Genomic DNA, 19,630 nt, shown 5'->3' with positions numbered 1-19,630 from the left:
TTGGAACCAAGCCGTACGCAAGATCGCGAAGAAACGAGCTCACAGAGGTGACCGAACGCTGGACCGGATGCTGGTGGCTTGGCAGTCAGGACAACTGGACGCTGGACCGGTAGCTCTGCAGTCGGGACAACCGGACGCTGGACCGGTGGCTCTGCAGTCGGGATGACCGGACGCAGGCGGCGAAACCGACCGGACGCGGGACAGCAGTGTCCGATCGAGTACAGTAAGGTTCTAGAGCGGCAAATCTACGACCGGACACGTCCGGTGGTAGGCGACCGGACGCTGGCCAGCGTCCGATCAGCATATTGCTGGCTCAACGGTCGGGACGACCGGACGCGTCTGGTCAGTAGCAGTTTTGTGGGAATTCGACCCCAACGGCTACTTTCTCAGTGGGGCTTATAAATACAACCCCCAACCGGCCATTTGAGAGGAGTGGGGCTAAGGAAACATACCAAGGGTGTTGATACACCATTTTAGTGATCTCCACTTGCATAGTACTTAGTGATTCATCAGGTGATTAGCGTAGGTGCTTTGCGAAGTGCTTAGGTTGGCTTATGCGCTTGCTCTAGGTTTAGGCCTAGTGTTTAGTGAGGTTTATATACCTCTTACCACTCGGTGCTTGTGAGCACCATTATTGTACATCGGAGGGGCTTGAAGTCTTGCGAGATCACACCAACCGCGTTTGTGGTGTGGCCGCCACCGTGTACCGGTGGGAACAAGGTCCGCGGCGTTTCGGCCGGAAGCTTGATAGTGAAGACGGCGGGGAGCATCTGGGAGAGGCTTGCCGAGAGGCACGTCGGAGACCCACTTGCGCGTGGGGAAGGCCCGAGGCTATCCACGGAGTTACCCGACCGGGAGCTTGGCCCTTGCGAGGGATTCCTTGCGAGGGGCTCCAACGAAGACTAGGGAAAAGCTTGCGCGCTTCTCGATACCGCGGTGAATGTATTTGGCTTGGGAAAAAATGTCAGTGTTGTGCCACGGCAGAGCTCAGCTCCAGTGGCCATGGCAAGGGTAAGTTTAGTTATACATTACCTTGGAAGATATAGCTCAGGCTTGCACCTAGAAGCTGAAACAATGCTTAGTCTGGTGGTTCAAAGGAATTTGTGTGTTTGCAAGGTGAAGAAGGTTTCTAAAAGAACCGAGTGAGAATAAGGTTGCCCTTTATAAAGTGTGCCCTAGGCACAACAATGGCGGTCTTGGGGTCATCAATGTGGAGTTTGTTTCATGACTAGGGTTGAGATGTCTCTGTAATTTGCTTGGCAGTGACACGTGGGCAACTCTGCATGTAGTGGAGCATTGGCGTGAAGGCCGTGCGGCATAGGACGCCAGGCAGCTAAGCGTTGGCCAAAGCTTGTGGGACTACGCCATATGGTACGGAGTGTTCAAGGTGGGGTGAAAACCATGGGCATAGCGGGTTGACAGTCTAAATTGACTAAAACATGTCACTAATGGGTCAGTTGGAACCAGTTTTAACTTGGTCAATCAGCGCCTGAACCCAGTTGAAACTAGTTGCAACTGGTTCAGTCTGGGCGGGTTTCGTTGTCTTCCAATTGAGTTTAGGCTAGTTACAACTGGATGCAACTGGTTGGGACTCAAACGTCGGTCAAGTTTAGTGGAGTCTGAATGTGAGTTTGAGGCAGTTGCAATTGGTTGCAACCGAGGCCAAGGCTTGTTCAGGTCGATGCTGATTCAGTATAGTGCAGTTTGAACTAGTTGGAGTCAGTTAGAATCAGTAGCTACTTCTTTAGAAATTCAGGAAGGCTTGATTCTGATTGAGGCTAGTTCAAGACAATTTCAATTAGATGGAATTAGTTGGAATCAGTAGATACCTCTATGTAAATTCAGTAAAGCTTGGATTCAGTCGAAATGGGCTGATTCTATCAGAGTTGGAACTGGTTGCATAAAAAGTCCAGCATAGGTTGGGTTTCACCTGGTTAAAAACTAGTTGCAATCAGGGATTGCTTTATTCAGGGCTTAGGGAAAAAGGTTAAGGCAAGTAAATAAAAATTAATTTCAGTCAGTTCTGAGCCATTTGGTTACTGTCAATTATGTAATACTGATGATGAGAACTGAAACACAGAAATATATTTTCAAATTTATTCAGGATTAAGTTTCTGAATCCCTAATGCAGAGTTAGTTTCCTTGTATAATTTGGCATAACATTTTATATAAACCAGCACATGCAAAAACACATAATGCCTAAAGATGCTTATAAGGATAATGCCTAAAAATGCATGTGCTCTTCCCAGCTTAACACCAGAGGTATTACAGCAGCATCTCTCTTATGGAGCTTCTACGTGGACCAAGGGTTATGTTTTGGCAATCGACATCTTCTGCATTGCACTTGATTCATGTGGCCTGTACCGTTTGTAGATTAACAGAGTAGCACATGCTGTTAGTGTAAAACACACTAAAAACCGTAACTGCACATTGTGCAAGTTAACTTATTGCTTTTCTAGTTATCAAATTTGTGCCTAGATTTAGTTTTAAGTGACCCCTCTTTGGTTCCAAAACTCACGTGTCCACCTTTCATCCCAACTCAGAAGCTGTTTTACGCATTGTGTTGCTGCGAATTTTGTTCGTAGCCCACCAAAACAAATGTCGTTCGATCAGACAGTAGAACCAAGCAGTTCGGATTTAATATATCTATCTACTATATATATAACGAGTACACTTATCCGGCGACCGTATAATGTTTCCACAAATGTAAACGTCACAATTTAGCGATTACTTTCGCATTATAATCTCAACACTTGATTCCTCAATAAGCATGTTGAGGCATTTGTTTCAGGTGTCTGTTCCCAACTTCAATTCTGCCTGATTGTGTCGTCCGTGGCCCTGCCACACCATAACTTATTTTCTGTCATCGCCTCCAAACTCTGTCGAGTTCCCATTCCAGAATACATTTCTTTCATCAGATGGACCATGATCCTCGCTCCCAAGAGTGTGGACACTAGCACCAAATGGTCTGGGCCGCCTTCGCAGCGTGTTTGCAGAGTCTGCATCAGTCACTTCATGGCCCCTATTGCCAACAAGAGGCCGTGGCTGACCAGATCCATGTCCTGTTTCAGAAATGTAGAGATAATTGCACTGATTAGAAATTACATTACAGAACTATAAAAAGCTTAAATGAAAATGCCAATACACTTCCGTCACTGACTAGAAATAAAATTTAAATAAGAAAACATACTAAGCTGCTGCAGGCCTTCATTTGACTGATTTGATGAGTTCGTATTTCCCCTCAGGTAGGAGAGTGGATTCACATAAGACAGCACGGTCCTCAGGTAACCAAAGTATCCCCCCGCACCTGAATTGCCACCCACATCATAAGATGCTGATGACTGAGGCCTTGTTACCTGACCAGGCTGCCGATGTGGAACAACAATCATTGCATGACGGTTTTGAATACCCAGCTCAGATAGTGTTGCTTCCATATCTGGACAAGATTTGTTGACAATTTAACTAGATATATTAAAAACTTCAGCATCCAGAATAAAGATAAAAAAAATACAAGGGCAATGGTCATCATGCAAAACCAAAATACAGAAAAGAAAAAGAAAATTCATGGTACGTCAGTACGAGAAATGCAACTTCAGCATTCACACAACACTGCTTTCAATTTATTGACTCATGGACTTCATGCCTTTCAATTTACCAAGCCAGCCAAAATTGATAGTTCTGGTACTCCTTTTATTTCTTCTACGTTCAATTGCGGTGTAGTCTGGTTTTGGAAACTGTGCTAACGGGCAAGGGGAAAAAATAGATATATAGTTATATTAGAGAAATACTTGGGTTTTAGAAAGACACAAGGTGTTTGGATGCAACAAATTTTGTTTTAAAAACCATGATATTGCAAAAAAAAATGTAGTCTTTTTGGAGCTTTAAAAACTCCCCTCAGGACCACCTTTGTTGAAACAGTGGCATTGCATGCCTCTAGCTTCTAAACTGCAATTTATTGATATGATGGCGTTTTAGAAAAGCGAGTCAAGGGTTGATAAACCTTCAAGGAAAGGCTTTAACAATGCTGCAATTTTGGGAGGCTTGGACTTTGTGGCTCCCATAGAAACAAATGTGTTTTTGAGGGTGTATCTCCTCTCATGGAGGCCCATTGGTTTTTCAGGGAGGAGAGGAACATGTGGTGCCTGCCTGGAGCTAAAAAGCTTCAGGAGTTGGGCTCAATTGTCATGATTTAGCATTAACTTGATTAGTCCTCCATTCTTTCTCTCTTTAATACAAAGATACGCAGCTCTCCTATGTGATCGAGAAAAAAATGGGATTTTAGAACTACAGCATCCAAATAAGCCCCAAATGTTCTGTGCTGATGCATCATATGTCTATCAGGTCAAAATCTTGAGAATGAAGAAGAAATACAAACTGATCTCAAGACAAATGATTTCTACCAAAAATAACGATTCTTTACCTTGTTCAGAGAAAACTCTTTTTGGATAAACCAGAGAAAGATCATATGAGCCAAGCTCATTGCCTTTGTTTTCATCCACGAAATTCTTCACTTTCCTCAAAACATCTTGTTTTGTTACTTTGATCTCCAGTCTATTTCCACTGGGCATACGAATACTAAGCTGAATATCATCTGACTGCACAGAAATAAGAGGGGGGCCAGAAGTTGTTGCCTTGTCTTGTTCCACAAGTGACTGGGAAGAAACTCCTCTATTAGTGACTGTACTAGGAGTATCCTCCAAGGGGACAGAAGTGTGACTTCCATCATCTTTGTTCTTTCTTTTCGCTGATGGTGTAATGTCTTCTCCTTTTGGATCTGCAGAACTGACCGTATTTGATTTCCTTGAACTATCAACCAAATCACAATTAAATTCAGTATTTGTTGAACCTAGCTTCTCAACAGTTCTATCACCAGAGTCTGATTTTGAACCTTCTTTTTCATTTATCTCAAGAGGTTCCTGGTGCAGATAAGCAGTGTTTTATCACCTTAACTTATGTACATCATGGGGTGAAACACCCCGGTAACAGAATACGGGCAAGAAAAACAACTTACATAAAGGGTGGTGCTACTAGGAACTTGTGACACCAGATCAGTTGAATGAGCAACTCCACTGGCACCAGAAACATCTGGTGATTGACTGGATGAATCAGAAGGATTTTCTAAAGTAGAAGAGCCCCCTTGAGCTACCAAAACAGTAGTAGCAGTATTCACAGATTCAGCATTTCTTGAAGCAAGCGATGCTGTCAACAAGGTCGCCGCTGTCTCCTACAAAAATTCACAGGTATATATCTTTAGAAGAGCACTACTGGTTCACTGGTAGTCAAATCACATGGTATCTTTTCAAAAGCTCTAGTGACAGGGCAAATTCTTCAAAACTTTCATAAAGAAATGAAAGGCCATATTATTTTCTTTCCTCAAAGATATGATCTTAGTATGAGAAAGTACTCTGTAGTAACATGCTAGCATGCATGATCATGGCTGAATAGTTACAGTTTCCACAACGGGAAACCCAAACTTCATGACCATAAAGCAACGAAATTACAGCACAATTTACCACTTCGAGGTCAAACCAACTGCAGAACAGCCTACTGTATACAAAACCAGCACAGCCTGAATGGTTACAGTTGAGCAATGAAATACAAAAACTCAGTAAGACTTGTCACTTGGAGCCTAAGCGGGAGCCCTCTGCACTGGGTACGCCCTTAGAGAAATAGGCCTATTTGTGTAGGCTGTACAGGTGGATTTGGAGCCAGACCCTCCCATTACTGTGGAAAATGTGTGTATCCGACAATGTCCATGCCCTAAGCAATTATCAAAAGTGTGTTGTTAAGCCAATAAAACTACACACCCTCGATTTATGAAATAGACAAAGGACCAAAACAGATTCAGAGAGCTGCTGAACTGAACAGTACACAACCTCACTAAAGGCAGGCACTAGCATGCTATAGATCATCTCAAGTTGGTTCTCAAGCCTGCTGGTATCCATGATGCTCTATTTTCGACTATTTTTTTCTTACTGAAATGAAACCATACTAAAATGAATTGTGGAACCTAAACCTCAACTATCAGATATAAGGCTATCTAAGTGAGTCATGATTTTATGTTAAAGATGATCCAAAAGGGCAAATTCCAAATATGTTGGGTAAAGGAAAATGGGTTAGTATGGTTCCATCAACAGAATCTGAAGGGTTCTCTGTAAAATTCCAGAGGAAAGAGACAAATTTGAAAATACGGAAGGGCGGAAGGCAGTAGAATTTACAAGGACCCATTCCGCCATTCGCTACCAACTGCCAACAGCAGGATGGACATAAAATGATGCAAGGACACAACCAACCAAGCAACCCCCCCCCCCCCCCCCCCCCCCCCCCCCCCCCCCGCCCCTCCCCTTTTCTTGCACTGAGAGCATGGGTAGGAAATAACTCGACCTGCGGGGGTAAGGTAGCACCCGGATGGCCGGATATTGAATTAAGAAGAAGACCTTCACATGTAGGTCGAGAAAACCCCCGAACCCCTGCCCCACCCCTACACAACAGCACCGTAGCCCATTTGAGAACAACCGCGACCAGGACCAAGCCTCAAACCTATGCTTTGCATGGGACGGACGAGGGGAATTTTTTAACCCAACCTGAAAATTCGCTCCCACGGGGAGTCGAACCCCAGGACCTGGGAAGTGCTACTCAAGCCACCTAACCAACTCAGCTAGAGGCCCTTTCGCAGGACCTGAGAGCATGGGTAAGGCAGCCCACAATTCCATTTCCCGGACCCTACCTTGTTGGCGAGTCGGTACACCAGTGACATAAGGTGTGCGTGGCTCCCATAAGCAAAAAATAGCTATAGCTAGAAATTGCTGCGAATGTCACTCCGAAACTGACAACCCTGTGTGCTGCTTAATCTCCACCCAGCACCTTGCAACTTCCACCTCTGATGCCTGTTACTCCCTCGACTATCCAATTATGTTCTCATTCTAGTAAGGTGGAATCTCTACCCCCTCTCCAAACAAATGGTTTGACGTTAATTGTCTCAATTAATTCTGATAACATTTATTGGGACTTGGGAGTATATACCATCAACCACACCTTTCATTTGATTTATGATTTAAGTATCGGATGTGTTATACATTAAAACCACACAGGATATGAGACAAGGAAAGAATTCATATATGACTCAACTATCAAGCACTAACTGAGCAACACCACGTGTTGGTGCAACATATACAGGCAGAAATGGATCCATCATCCGCACCATAAGCATTTCTGGAACAGGATAGTAGAATTAAAACATGGAACTTGTATTGTACATACCTGTAGATGAAGGGCAGCCCAAGCTTTCTCGATACTTTCTTTCAGATTTTCAGAGTTGATATATCCCTCTGAGAAAATTACTCATATTAGCACTTGGCCAAAATCATTACCTATTGAAGGACTGTCTTTTTGGCCTTAAGTTCTGTTATATTATACTCATACCATGATTCCACAGCAAAACTCCATTCAGTCCAATCACTGATATACTTGGTACAGACTTCTGGGGATCTAATTGAAAGACTTAAGGATGAAGTCAAATATTAATCAGAACACACATGATGTTAGAATATCTGCAATAGATTGTCGCTAATTTAACTGTGGGACCTCTCCACTAGATAACTAGTTTGTCATTTAAGTACCATTCAGCAAAATAGTTGCATTTTGAGATGCTATTCAACACACTAACCAAATAAAGCTAATGCCTTAATTACAATTCCCTACTCTGAACGCTTAGATCGGTCATTGGTAGCTTCTCCAGTTGCAACCAACTAAATTTCAAAAATTTGCAAAGAGAAAAGTGTGAGGATATTCAAATCTAGTAACCAACTCTCAGACAAGTTACAGCCATTCCTATATTGTTGGGCTCTTGGCAACAAACAGCCTCTTCCTCCCACTACCCATGTATCAAAATGGCTGAGAGATGGAAATTATATGATTGTCATTGCCGTGCAGGTAATGGCACCTATGTGCTATGTATTGGCACATTTGACACTGAGTGTAAACCCACGAGTGGCAACTGACCTGATTTGGCCATGTGAGCATGGCATTAGGGTGGTTTGTGCTTAAGATAGGGGTGTGACATTGACTAAAGGTGCAGGCCCACCTCAGCAAGGCAGGTGCTATGCAGGATTGAGTGTAGCTCTGCATGGCAGAGCTTAGGGCTAAGCAAGCAGACAGAGGTGCAAAACAGGCAACATAGCAGTCGAGGCTCATGGCGCTTCCACGCTTGCTTAGGCAGTTAATACCTCTGGTAGTGGGATTAAACCTGGCAGACATGAGGCAGTGAATACTACCATCTAGACTGCTAGCATGTGGCTATAATTAATTCTCCATTTTTACTTCCGAGGACTGCCAAACATTGGCTTGTAACAAATCATAACTATGGACATGTAAGGGCTGAAACTCAAAAGCAAATACTAGGATAAAATGCAAAATGTTTGTTGGTTTAGGAAAATACTAGTTTTTCTTTTAACCATTAGAAATAGAAACGCAAAGACATTGAACAGTTCAAAATTTTTGAAAAAAAAAATCACATTCCAACTAATCAATCTAATGCAAGGAGACAAAATTATAAAGTTAGATCAGTTTGCTAGCCTTCTGCTGCTGCTCCCAGTGAACTTTGAAGAACATCACTCATCACAATAACTAAACATCTTTCTCTTCTCTTGCCAGACGTATATCTCATCGCAGTGTTAATATTATATCCTTATCCTTACAACATAAACATGCTAAAGAATGCATAAGCACATTTCACCTTTAGATAAAAAAGCTCACCAAAATTTATAGGTAAACCTTATCATATAGTTGATAGCCGAGTACCGAACAATGAGGGCATTATGTCAAACACAGCAAATCCAGAGCAAACATGAATGTTATAATTCATAAGAAACATATAAAAGGATACAGATAGCTGAAAACTGTGATGCATCAACATTGCCTTGCTTGAGATGCAATAAGATGCAACATCTACCGATCACTTCAACCACCTGACAGTATAAACAAACACAAGTACATGGGCAATATGGTAATGTGGATACTTAATAATATGACAGAAATATTTCTTCAACTTCTAACAAAAGTTGAGCATACGTTTTCGTCAATCAGTGTTGACTGTTCCAAATTACTCAAAGCCTCATCTTCACCTGAAATGTAACAAAGATATATTGTTTGATTAATAGGCTCGGCTGATCACAATCCAATGTGTATAGTGTTGGATTTTCCAAAAGAGCACTTTGCTAACGAAGCAGGAGAAACAAACTTTGGCAACATGATAACTTGAGCTTATTTTCAGATCAGATAATAAAAATAAACAGAGAGAAACACCCCAGGATCAAGCAGGCCAGCCTTAGAACTAATTGGCTTCAAATCCAGTAAATTCGCCACTGCCCATGAAAAATTAGCACCACTGAAACATGAAACATGACAGCATAACTTATTGCCTTTAACCTCATAAACCCTAACAATTGCAAGGAGTAAAGGAAAGAAATAATATCAAGATTATACATGGCAATAACTTTTGTTGTTTACTGATAAATGTTTTCAAGTCGTCCGATTAATCGCGATTAATCACGATTAATCGTCCTAATCGGTCCCTGCTGACTGATTAGGGGTACCGTCAACTTGTACAAGTCATCCGATTAATCGCGATTAATCGTGATTAATCGTCCTAGTCGGTCCCATGTCGACTAGGTTCGACTGGACGACTTGAAAACATTGTTACTGATCACCTCCACGTGCAAAGTAAGCTAGCCTACTGAACAGACATGTTGGTTAAATTAAAAAAACTTTCCACTCACATGAAAAAGTAGCACCACTGAAACATGAACCATGACTAGACCATGACAGCATAACATATTACCTTTTACCTCATAAACCCTAACAACTGCAAGTCAAAAAATAACATAAGATTATACATGGCAATAACTTTTGTTGTTTACAAGTTGCCTCCAACTGCAAAGTACAATGGCAAGTTGATCTAAGGCACTGAACAGGCAGACACATCAGTTCAATTAAAAACTGCATAGGTTAATATCCAACAGGCGTGGGGAAAACTCACATAGCTTATAGGAAAACAATTAGAACAGAGAGGTATCAAAGAAATATAGCTAACCTAGTAATATGTATACTAGAAGAAAACAAGATCAGATTTTGACAAAAAGGACTGCACAACTTTCAATTAATTTATCCCAGCAAGAAAAGAAAAAAAGAAAGAAAAAAGTTGGCAACCTATCTTCCTATTCGACTAGTGCAAGACTGACATGAACATTGTCATTCGTAATTAGGATTTAAAACTAGAGAATTGGCATAGATATTCTTCAAGAGGTGCAAAGTATAGCTGGGAAGTGAGGACAAATCACCGGATATGTAGACTACAAAGAGCTTCTTCTCCCTTCTTGATTGATTAATTGCATCGGGAATAGATCCTTTGTACATCAAGGAATTAATTGTTCTTGCCATCTGTACTTAGAAAAAGAGTGCCATACAAAAGGTGATTACATTGAATCGCACTCATATACTTGCAGACTACAGTTCAAAAGGGGAAGCAGAGTAGCAAACTATATGCATTAGAACCAAAAACGATAAACAAGATCTTCAGTTGGTTATTGATGAACAACATGCTCCCACCCTTTCCATTTACCAACTAGAATTGAAAACAAGATGGAATACAATGCCACAATATTGTATCATAAATCATTCATGGATAAGGCTGAGCATGACCAATAATATTGGCATCAAAATCCTCACAAGGAGCTAAAGCATAATTTTCTGAAAACCAAAGCTCCCACACTGTAGCGAATTCAATTCACTTATGTAGGAAGGATTATATTTTCCACATCAGAAAATCCATAATCATGTCACAAAAGGGCCCACGCCAGTCATCAGTGTGACGATCCTTGACATCAGTTCTTCTCACGAACTTCAATTTCAAGTTTACCAAATCCTTTGTTGATACGACTAGAGAAATGACAAAAGGTAACAAAAGCAAGGGCTGTGTAGAGAAGAAAACAGCAAAACCATCGGCGTTTTCTAAATTCTACTAAATAACAATCAAGCACTCCAGTGTAAAAAGTATAAGGCCCCACCACCACAAGTTCTAGCACCAAATTATTGCAAGATCATCAACCGAGTCACTACCATTGCAATATCCAACTAAAGATGTTGCTGACTATGTTGCGTACCCCCTGGGGGGTGGGGGGAGGAAAAAAGGGCATGCATCGATGCAGTGGCAGATCCAGGATAGGGACAAGGGGGGCTAAATAAGCCGTATTTGGGACCACGGTGCGGCGGCCATGGCCTCCAACCCACGAACAAAAAACTCGAGCACTAGTTCAATTTCATACACTAATAGATATAATCAACTTTTAGAGTTAATTATAAAAGGCCATAGCCATAATTGGAAACGCAGCCATAATAGAAGGCTACAAATCTTAATAGCCACACACTAATAGATATAACAAACAACACAATTGATGATATCAACACAATTGACTATATCAATTCAAAGTGTTAATAAGTAATACATAGAGGAGGTATTGTGTGGGATGTCATCAGCACAGAAGGCAGATACATAGCAATTGATCTGTTGCCAATTTGCATCCACAAATTTTTTTCAGCAAATTACTGAACACATGCTACCGATCTGATGAAAGTTTTCCCCTCTCCTAACTCTCTTCAGCAGTACTAAAAGAATTTATTCCCATAGTAGCTTCCTGAACAAATAAGCACTGATCTTACCGTGAGCTGTGATGTGCTGCAGTAGGCAGCAGGCAGCACGGGCCGCTGGCACCCGACGCCGGGGGTGCGCCGGCGCGGTCGCTCGTGGAGGGCTCGGAAGCGAGGGGGCTGCTGAAGACTTGCTCCCTGGGATTTTTGGGCTAGATCAGATCGGGATACAAGTAGCCAAATAGTAAGTTAGGGTTCGGGTGTCTTACATTTATTCTTCAGCCCTTATTTGCATTCCTTAGTTGTGTACCTTACATTTTTATTATAGCTTGCTAGGTAACGAGATCCTAATATATGGATATGTTAAGTCTCGGAATTAATGGTTCCCGACCGAAGAGACCCCCGACCGACACCTCTAGGATTGCCGGGGGCTCAGGGGCTATACCCATCGGATACGCTCGCGCGCATACTCCAACGAGGAAGCCTGCCCGAGCCTGAGCACGCCACGAACCCCGCTCAGGGCTTGGGGGCTCACCCGAGCCTCAGGCTCCTGATTGACGACACGCCTAAGCCCGGGCCCTGGCTCCTGCCCAGCCTATGACGCTAGCCAAGACCCAGGTGCAAGAAGACGCGCCCTGAGCCGCCGAGGCTCGGGGGCTCTTAGACGCCGCACTTCGGGCGAGGTCTTGCCGGCCGCTCCCACGGCAGGGTCACACACGTGGCGTGACATACGAAGACAAGTTTCCCTCGACCTCTAGGGGCTTAGCGGCCCCCGAGCCCACGTGTGAGCCAACCTCCTTCGCCACTAAGAAGACTCCAGAAGGTCCACCTAGGGGAGGTCGTTCCAAGCCGACACAGCCTGACATGCAGAGTGTTAGAATAGAGCAGCTAGATGACACCCAAGGCTTCTTCGGCTCCACGACAACGCTACAGTCCACAGAGCGTCGTTGCAAGACCCTCTTGGACTCCGGCTCATGTAGACCATAGACACATCCCCTAAACAGCCATGGACCCGACCTATCTCGATATATAAGGGATAAGGTCGGACCTTAGAGGAGGGGGAGGAGAATCCCAGACAGATCATTCTATTCCTCATTCGATTCGCTCCTGCTCGGCACCGAGAGCAGATCAACCTAGAGAGAGGGGCACCGAGAGCTCCTCCACCGCACCAGTTGTCTTCCACCTCTCCAACGAGGGGAAGGCTCCACCGGCGGCGAGGTGTAACACCCTAGGTGTTAAGCATGCATCTAACCTTGATATTGCACGATCACAATCATCATTGAGCATTCATGAGCATAAGCATATCATGTATTCTATCTATGTTGGCTTATATTGCATGTGTTATTGCTGAATTGCCTTACTTAGGTTAGGGTTTACTTGTAACCAATGTATGAAATGTGTGTGGAACCTTGGGAATACCTTAAACATGTTTATAATAGCATAAGGAATAACTTTGGTATTCATGACTAAGCCTAGTTTGGTCTCTAAGTCCTAGTTATTGTGTAAATCATCAATTTAAAGTGGTATGTTTGATCTAGTTTGAACTATACCATAGAGTCTTTGCATGGCAAAGCACCCTTAATCAAAGTTGTAGTATTTGAGTAGGGCAACAACTTTTATTTTTGGGTCATGAGCTAATTCCATGCCTAGCTTGGTCATTTTGTGCTCACAAAAATCAACATTTTACTATTTTTGTAACTTAGAAATTTGTCTACGTCAAATTTGGTTTTTCAGTTCGATGAGACTGACTTTGTGATGTTGTAACTTGCAAATCGTTGCGAATTAGACTTAGATCATTCAATCAAAGTTGGAGTTTGTATGTACGGTTACAACTTCTATTTAGAAAGTTTTCACTAATTAGTAGTGGATTAGCTTAAGCATCATCAAAACGCGCTGCTAGTCACGAACGTAGGCTCTGATGGACACACCGCGTCACCGTGGGTGCGACTACGTTAGGTCGCGTGGTGGCCGTACACCACCGACGGCCTAGCCGGTCAGGCCATGACACGCACAAACACGCCCCACGCCCACTCGTTCACGCCCACACTTTCATTTCTCCTTCTGCTGCTCCCTCTCGCGCTCACGGTGGAGCTATCCTCGCCGACGATCCACCGCACTGCTCTGCCGTCTAGCGCCCGTGCCACAGCACCATTGTCGCCTCCAACTTGCCAGCTGCTGCGCCGTATTCCTCTCTATCCCCCGACACAGCCGCAGGGCTAGGCGAGCCACGATGAGGGCGTATTCGCCGTTTTCGTCCTTGCTGGACTCACAGCTTCTGTGGCTGCCTTCACGGTGAGCTCGCCACCGCTCGGTACGCATGCACATTTCTCCTCCTTCCTTGCGTTAGGGTTTGGCTCAGATGTGTGCTAGCTTTAGGCATGATGTTACTGCAAGTCATTGCTCCACTAGCGTGGAACACAATGACCCACGCCGCTGAGCTCTCGCCGCCACGCCACCGCGCACATGGCCGAGTCTCGTCGGCGCATCTCAACTCACCTAGCTAGCTTTGGTAGATCCACTTAGTCATCACAGAGCTCGTGCGCCTCTCGCTAGGCATCGCTGTGGCCAGCAACGGTCGGCGCACCACCACGCAGCGCCGCTGTGCCGCCATGGGTATCCATCGACGAGGGTTAAGGTGTAGAACACGGCTGTGAGGTTGGTTTGGCCGAAGAGCTCGCCATCGGCGAGATAACGCCGGTCAACCGTGCTCCTCTATTTCTACTCACTGACGTGTGGGGTCCAATAGGCCAAAGGGTTTAGAAGTTATAGCTGTTTAAAGTTAGTTTCCCGAAATGCTTGTTCTCTAGAATTTCTAGACAGCACTTAATAAGATTGCCTATTTTGGTTAGGATGGAGTGTGAATTAGCTTTTGCTGATTAAAAAAGAGTTGTAGGCAATTTTATAAGCTTTCTAGAAAATCCAAGATCATAACATTTGGATAAGTAGAACTTTAGTTATGATGTAAACTTGTAACTGCCGTGTGTAGCTTAGACATTGCCTTGTGTGAAATTTGTAAGTAGATAGAGAAGAGATATGCACCTACTCAGTTAGCTTGGAGTTAGCAATTGTTATCATTGTGCTACTTTACTCATTGCCGCAGCATGTACCTTTCCATATCACATCATCTATGATCCTTTGTATGCATTCATGAGACTTACTTATGCATATGCATGCAATAGGACCCACCGAGGAGATCACGTTGGTGGAGCTCGACGTTGATCCATAGGAGGAGGGCCAGGAAGTGTAGCACTAGGAGGTTCCCATAGAAGGCAAGCCTAAGGTTGATCATCTCCCAGAGTGTCCTGATCATCAGCCTGCAACGTTCATGAAAGGCAAGCCCCGGAGCATTATAAGTCTCCCTACTTTATTAATGTCACCTAAAGTTATTCGTATTGATGCATTACATGTCAGGAGTTATTTGGAAACACTTGCTGCATATTACCTTTCCTTGACCAAAAATATCTACCATGAATCCTATTTAAGTCCAGGAACGCTTATCATGCTTAGCTATGCTTAGACCGGTAGAAGTCGGGTGATTTCCTGTCACCCGCGAGCTATAGGTGATAACTTGATCACGATTGGCTATATTGTGCTATCATGGAACATAACCTAGTATTGTTGAATAAATGGAGACCGGGTGGAGTCTTATGTGTGGTATCGTAGTGCTTCCGTCTGCGTCGTTTAAGGACCGGATGTTGGAGGTCATCTTGTCATGTTGAATGCATGCCTCTCACATAGTTGGCTGGATAAGTCATTCCGACCGCGAAGCTGAGTAGCTCAACTCAGGCCGAGGACATGAGCAGTTAAAGTGCGCACCCTAGAGGCAGTAAGGCTATGTGGAGAGCCAATGGCATAAGCCCAAGGGTGGGTTAGAGTCCCGAGACCCTTGACAGATTGGTTGTATCTTTGAGGGTGCGGCGTTGGTCCTACCCACGATTGTACTTGAGTTGTCCCAAAGCTGACCTGATGTGACCCCGACGGGGGAAGTATGGGTGTGTGTTAGGAATAATTCCCTAGCTGGGTAGGAATCGATTTGAATCGCCATCTCTCTCAGATAGTAAGAACTTGATAGGATTACACTTCATCGTAGTAATTGATGGAAGTGTGGTTATGAGATTATGCAAGAACTCATCTGGATATGGTTATTATTGTAATGACTTAATGGTACTAACATGTTTGGCATAGGATAGTTGCTAATCTAGTATGAGATAGGACTAATAACTGGTGATTCACAAGTAAAGATATGTTGGATAACTTATGCTTTTTCTGCAAATGATGTCTACCAGCTCTACTTATAAAGCCTTGCATACTCCTTGGTGTCTTAGTATTTTAGTTGGACGGGTAAGTCTAGCTGAGTACCTTGTCGTACTTAGGGTTTTATTCCCATTGTTGTAGATAACGTTATGTATCACGGCTACTGCAAGAACTGCCTTGCTCCTACAATGGATGAGCACTAGGACCATGGGCAATGGTCACTCTATTTATCATCTCACCCTTGTGCTTTTGGTTGGAGATGACTATGAAACTGGCTTTGTATTAAACTATGTGTGATGTCGATGTTAAACTACTTTGCTTCCGCTACTTTCAAACTTGGTTTGTAATAATTATTCGAACTCTGATGTATGAGAAATATTTGTGAATTATGATGTAACATGTGACTGGTTACATTGAATCTCTATGATCTTGGTTTGTATGTTGGTTGTTTGAGATCGTTCACGATTTCATTGGACTACCGGGTTTATATGGGCTCTAAGTATGACGGTTTGATAACTTCGGTGATTGCTATTATACTTGTGCTCTTATAAATTGGATAGTTCTGTGACAGTTGGCATCAGAGCAAGGATTCAACATTAAACTTGTCATATGTGTATTCAAAAATAAAGGTTTTGTGTTATAAAAATATAAAGTGTTCCAGTGGTCATCTCCTTTATGCCCAGTTAAGGACTTTTAGGTGGCTATTTAAGTACTAACATGGGGGTTTTTACTTTTGTCATCCATATGGCGTGCTATTGTATGGATGCCATTCACTTGAGTGGTAATATATGAATCAAATACCTCTACGCCAAGGTAAGAAGGTAAGTTGATGAGTGGCATGACCGCAAGACATGAACGTGGGGTCAGGGAGAGCTAGTTTTGATATGGTTGTATATGCATGCTTGCATGTGTGTATGGTCTGTATTTACTTGTGGGTATAAATTGTCATTGGGTAGCTTTGATATGGAAGTATATATATGGGTATACACATATGGAAGTATTTAGTTGCAACCTAGAGCCCAGATTTACATTTATGTACTTATATCTGTTGGGTTGGGCTGAAATGAATTTTCTGCAGGTACACTAACTACGAAACGTGTAGCTCGTTTAGTTATGATTATATTGAGAGAATGTATGTATGCCACTGCGTATGTCATTAGGAATTATTTTTCTAAGTTTGTGAGGATGTACGGAACGAGCATACATTATGGTGCATTATTCCTTCATGTTATTGCATTGTTTCCCCTTAATGATCTTATGGTTAAGTAACTCGTATCTATCATCGCATTGTCTCACTCAGTTGTAACCTTTTGTTATAGATGGTAGCCCTAGGAGCCCCTATTGCTAGCGTCACCTTTTTGGCATTGTTTGGGACTCCAACCTTACTGTGGCGGGTGCTGAACTCTGTCGGGTACGCTGAACTGCCTCACTACTTTTGGAGCGAAGTGGTAACTGAAGGACAGAGGTGGTATGATGTGTGAGTCACTATCGCAACCCGTGAGGACAATCCTTAGTGGCAAGGGTGGAGTGTAGAGTCAGATGGACAGACCCCGTGGGAAGGTGCCCAGGTGGCCGCATTTGAGGTTCTAAGTGAGATTTGTCAGGAATTCAGGGATGTGCTTGTGAATGGGCCAGTTGGATCTTTTCCCTGTGTCGATGCATCACAGACCATTTGGGCCTAGCAAGGCGGTAATGCTTTAGTCAGAGATAGGGATGAAAGAGCTAGAAGTAGCAGTGCTACAATGAGTGCTATGTATGCAGTCATGAGGATGTTTTATTCACGCTAAGATAGCTACATCAACTGCATGCTAGAGCTCCAAAGAGCATAGGCCGCACAGTACAGGATGCGAGCACATGTGCGCAGGCACCGAAGGGCAGTTAGGGTAGCCCAGCATGAGATAGATAACTTCACGATAGCCTTAGCAGCTCGCTAGAGGCAGTTTGGCCTTGTAGTGGTAGAGAGAAATGCAGCGAGGGATGAATGATAGGGCGTCTGTGCTGAGAGGGATGATGTCATTCGCCTTGCTGAAAACAAAGAGGTAGCTAGGATCAGGCCAGTATTCCAGGCTGCTAGGTAGGCCACTGAGTTCGAGCATTGGGAGTAGGAGCTCGTTCGCCAGATCGAGGAGCTTCAGATTGATGTTCATCGCCTCAACAACATAATCAACCCAATTATTCCTCTAGCTCCAGCGGCGGAAGAAGGCCCTAATGTGTTGATTGCTGAAGATGATGGCATAGAGATGGATGCTGAGGAGGAGCCTAAAGATGAAGAGGTGGAGCCTTGGGAGGACGACCACGGTGATGGTGTGTCCGACGTCGACAGCGACCACTCCCAGGAGTAGCTTAGCTGTAGTAGTAGCGAGCTTGATGTCTTAGCTCTTTATTCTTGATCTTTGTGTAATGAACTCGTATGTAGGTCTCAATTTCATGATGTACCCTTGTGATGTTATTGGAATTATGCATGTACTACTTGTGACAATTGCACTGTTTAATGGATTTCCAGTTGTGTTTAACATGAAAATTTGGCATGTATGGAACGTGTTGCGAGCACGATAAGTGATCATTTGGTGATGTTATGTTGTGGAAATGAATTATTGTGCCTCTATGTTATTGTATGAATTTATGATTCTCTCCAGTAATTACAGTATGCCATAATTATACAATTCTTCTGTAATCTCTTGACATCATCTAATAATCACTTGTTGCAATTTCATAGATGATGTGCACTCGTAGGGGAGCTGGTGGTGACAATGCTGGTGGTAGTGATGGCCGTGGCAATGGCAATGAGGATCTTCCCCCACCACCGCATCTTACCCCAGCAGAGATGATGGCTCAACTCATGGAGACTCAACGTTCCATGGGAGAAGTGCTGCGCGGTCTCACGCAAAATGTTGCCCAAGGACGTGGAAGAGACCAGCATCAAGGACCTAAACCTAACCAGTTCAACACTTTCAAGGACTTTCTCGACACCAAGCCTCCTATTTTTAAGGAAGCAGAAGAACCATTGCAGTTAGATGAGTGGTTGAATACAATTGAATAGAAGTTCCATCTTTTAAGGCTCATCGAGCACCTAAAGATAGAATATGCATCGCACCAGCTACATGGACCTACGGGCATATGGTGGAGTCATCATCGATCCACTTTGCCTGAAGATGCTCAAATCACCTGGAATCAATTCAAGGCCACATTTAAGGGACATTATATTCCCCCAGGTCTGATGAGTATGAAGCATACAGAATTCATGAGGTTGACACAGGGTACTAAGAGTTTAACTAAGTATTTGCATGCCTTTAACAACTTTTCAAGGTACGCCATAGAGTTTGTGGATACAGATGCCAAGAAGATTGTCAGTTTTAAGCGGGGACTTAGCTCGAAGCTGATGAAGAGTTAGCTAACAACAAAAGTGCTACTTTCAATGAGTTTGTTAGTGATGCATTAACCCAAGAGAATCATAACAACATCTATACAACATCTAAGAATCGTAAGAGAGCTTTTGAAGCAGGAGTATCTCAGTCAAAAGCTCCTACCACTGTGAGAGCCTAGTTCTGCCCTCCCGCTCCAAAGTATAGACCACCTCAGAAGAAGGCACAGCCCAGTCAGAACCAGAAGGTATATCGCAAGGCCTACTCCATTGCTCTACCTAAGGGTAGCACTAGACAAGGCAGCTCCAACATTCCACCTAGCAGTATGCCATGCTGGAACTGCAACAAAACTAGCCCATTGGTCAAGAAAT

At 43.5% G+C, this 19,630-nt stretch overlaps 1 protein-coding gene across 1 annotated transcript; it reads right to left on the bottom strand.

The window, feature by feature from the left end:
- Positions 1-2,617: 2,617 nt before the first annotated feature.
- Positions 2,618-11,903, bottom strand: LOC136483778 (plant UBX domain-containing protein 11-like). The gene is made up of 10 exons (XM_066480941.1): positions 11,716-11,903; positions 10,338-10,437; positions 9,070-9,122; positions 8,885-8,966; positions 7,423-7,488; positions 7,261-7,328; positions 5,012-5,224; positions 4,421-4,916; positions 3,191-3,436; positions 2,618-3,062 (listed from the first exon to the last, which is right to left on the bottom strand). Exons 2-10 carry the CDS (start codon positions 10,435-10,437, stop codon positions 2,854-2,856), a joined length of 1,533 nt encoding a protein of 510 aa, XP_066337038.1. The 5' UTR covers positions 11,716-11,903; the 3' UTR covers positions 2,618-2,853.
- Between the last annotated feature and the right edge of the window lie 7,727 nt (positions 11,904-19,630).

This window comes from Miscanthus floridulus, chromosome 9 (assembly GCF_019320115.1).
Source record: "Miscanthus floridulus cultivar M001 chromosome 9, ASM1932011v1, whole genome shotgun sequence".
In the NCBI taxonomy this organism is placed as follows: domain Eukaryota; kingdom Viridiplantae; phylum Streptophyta; class Magnoliopsida; order Poales; family Poaceae; genus Miscanthus; species Miscanthus floridulus.
The sequence above is the reverse complement of the archived record's forward strand: the minus strand, read 5'-3'. Positions and strand labels throughout refer to the sequence as shown.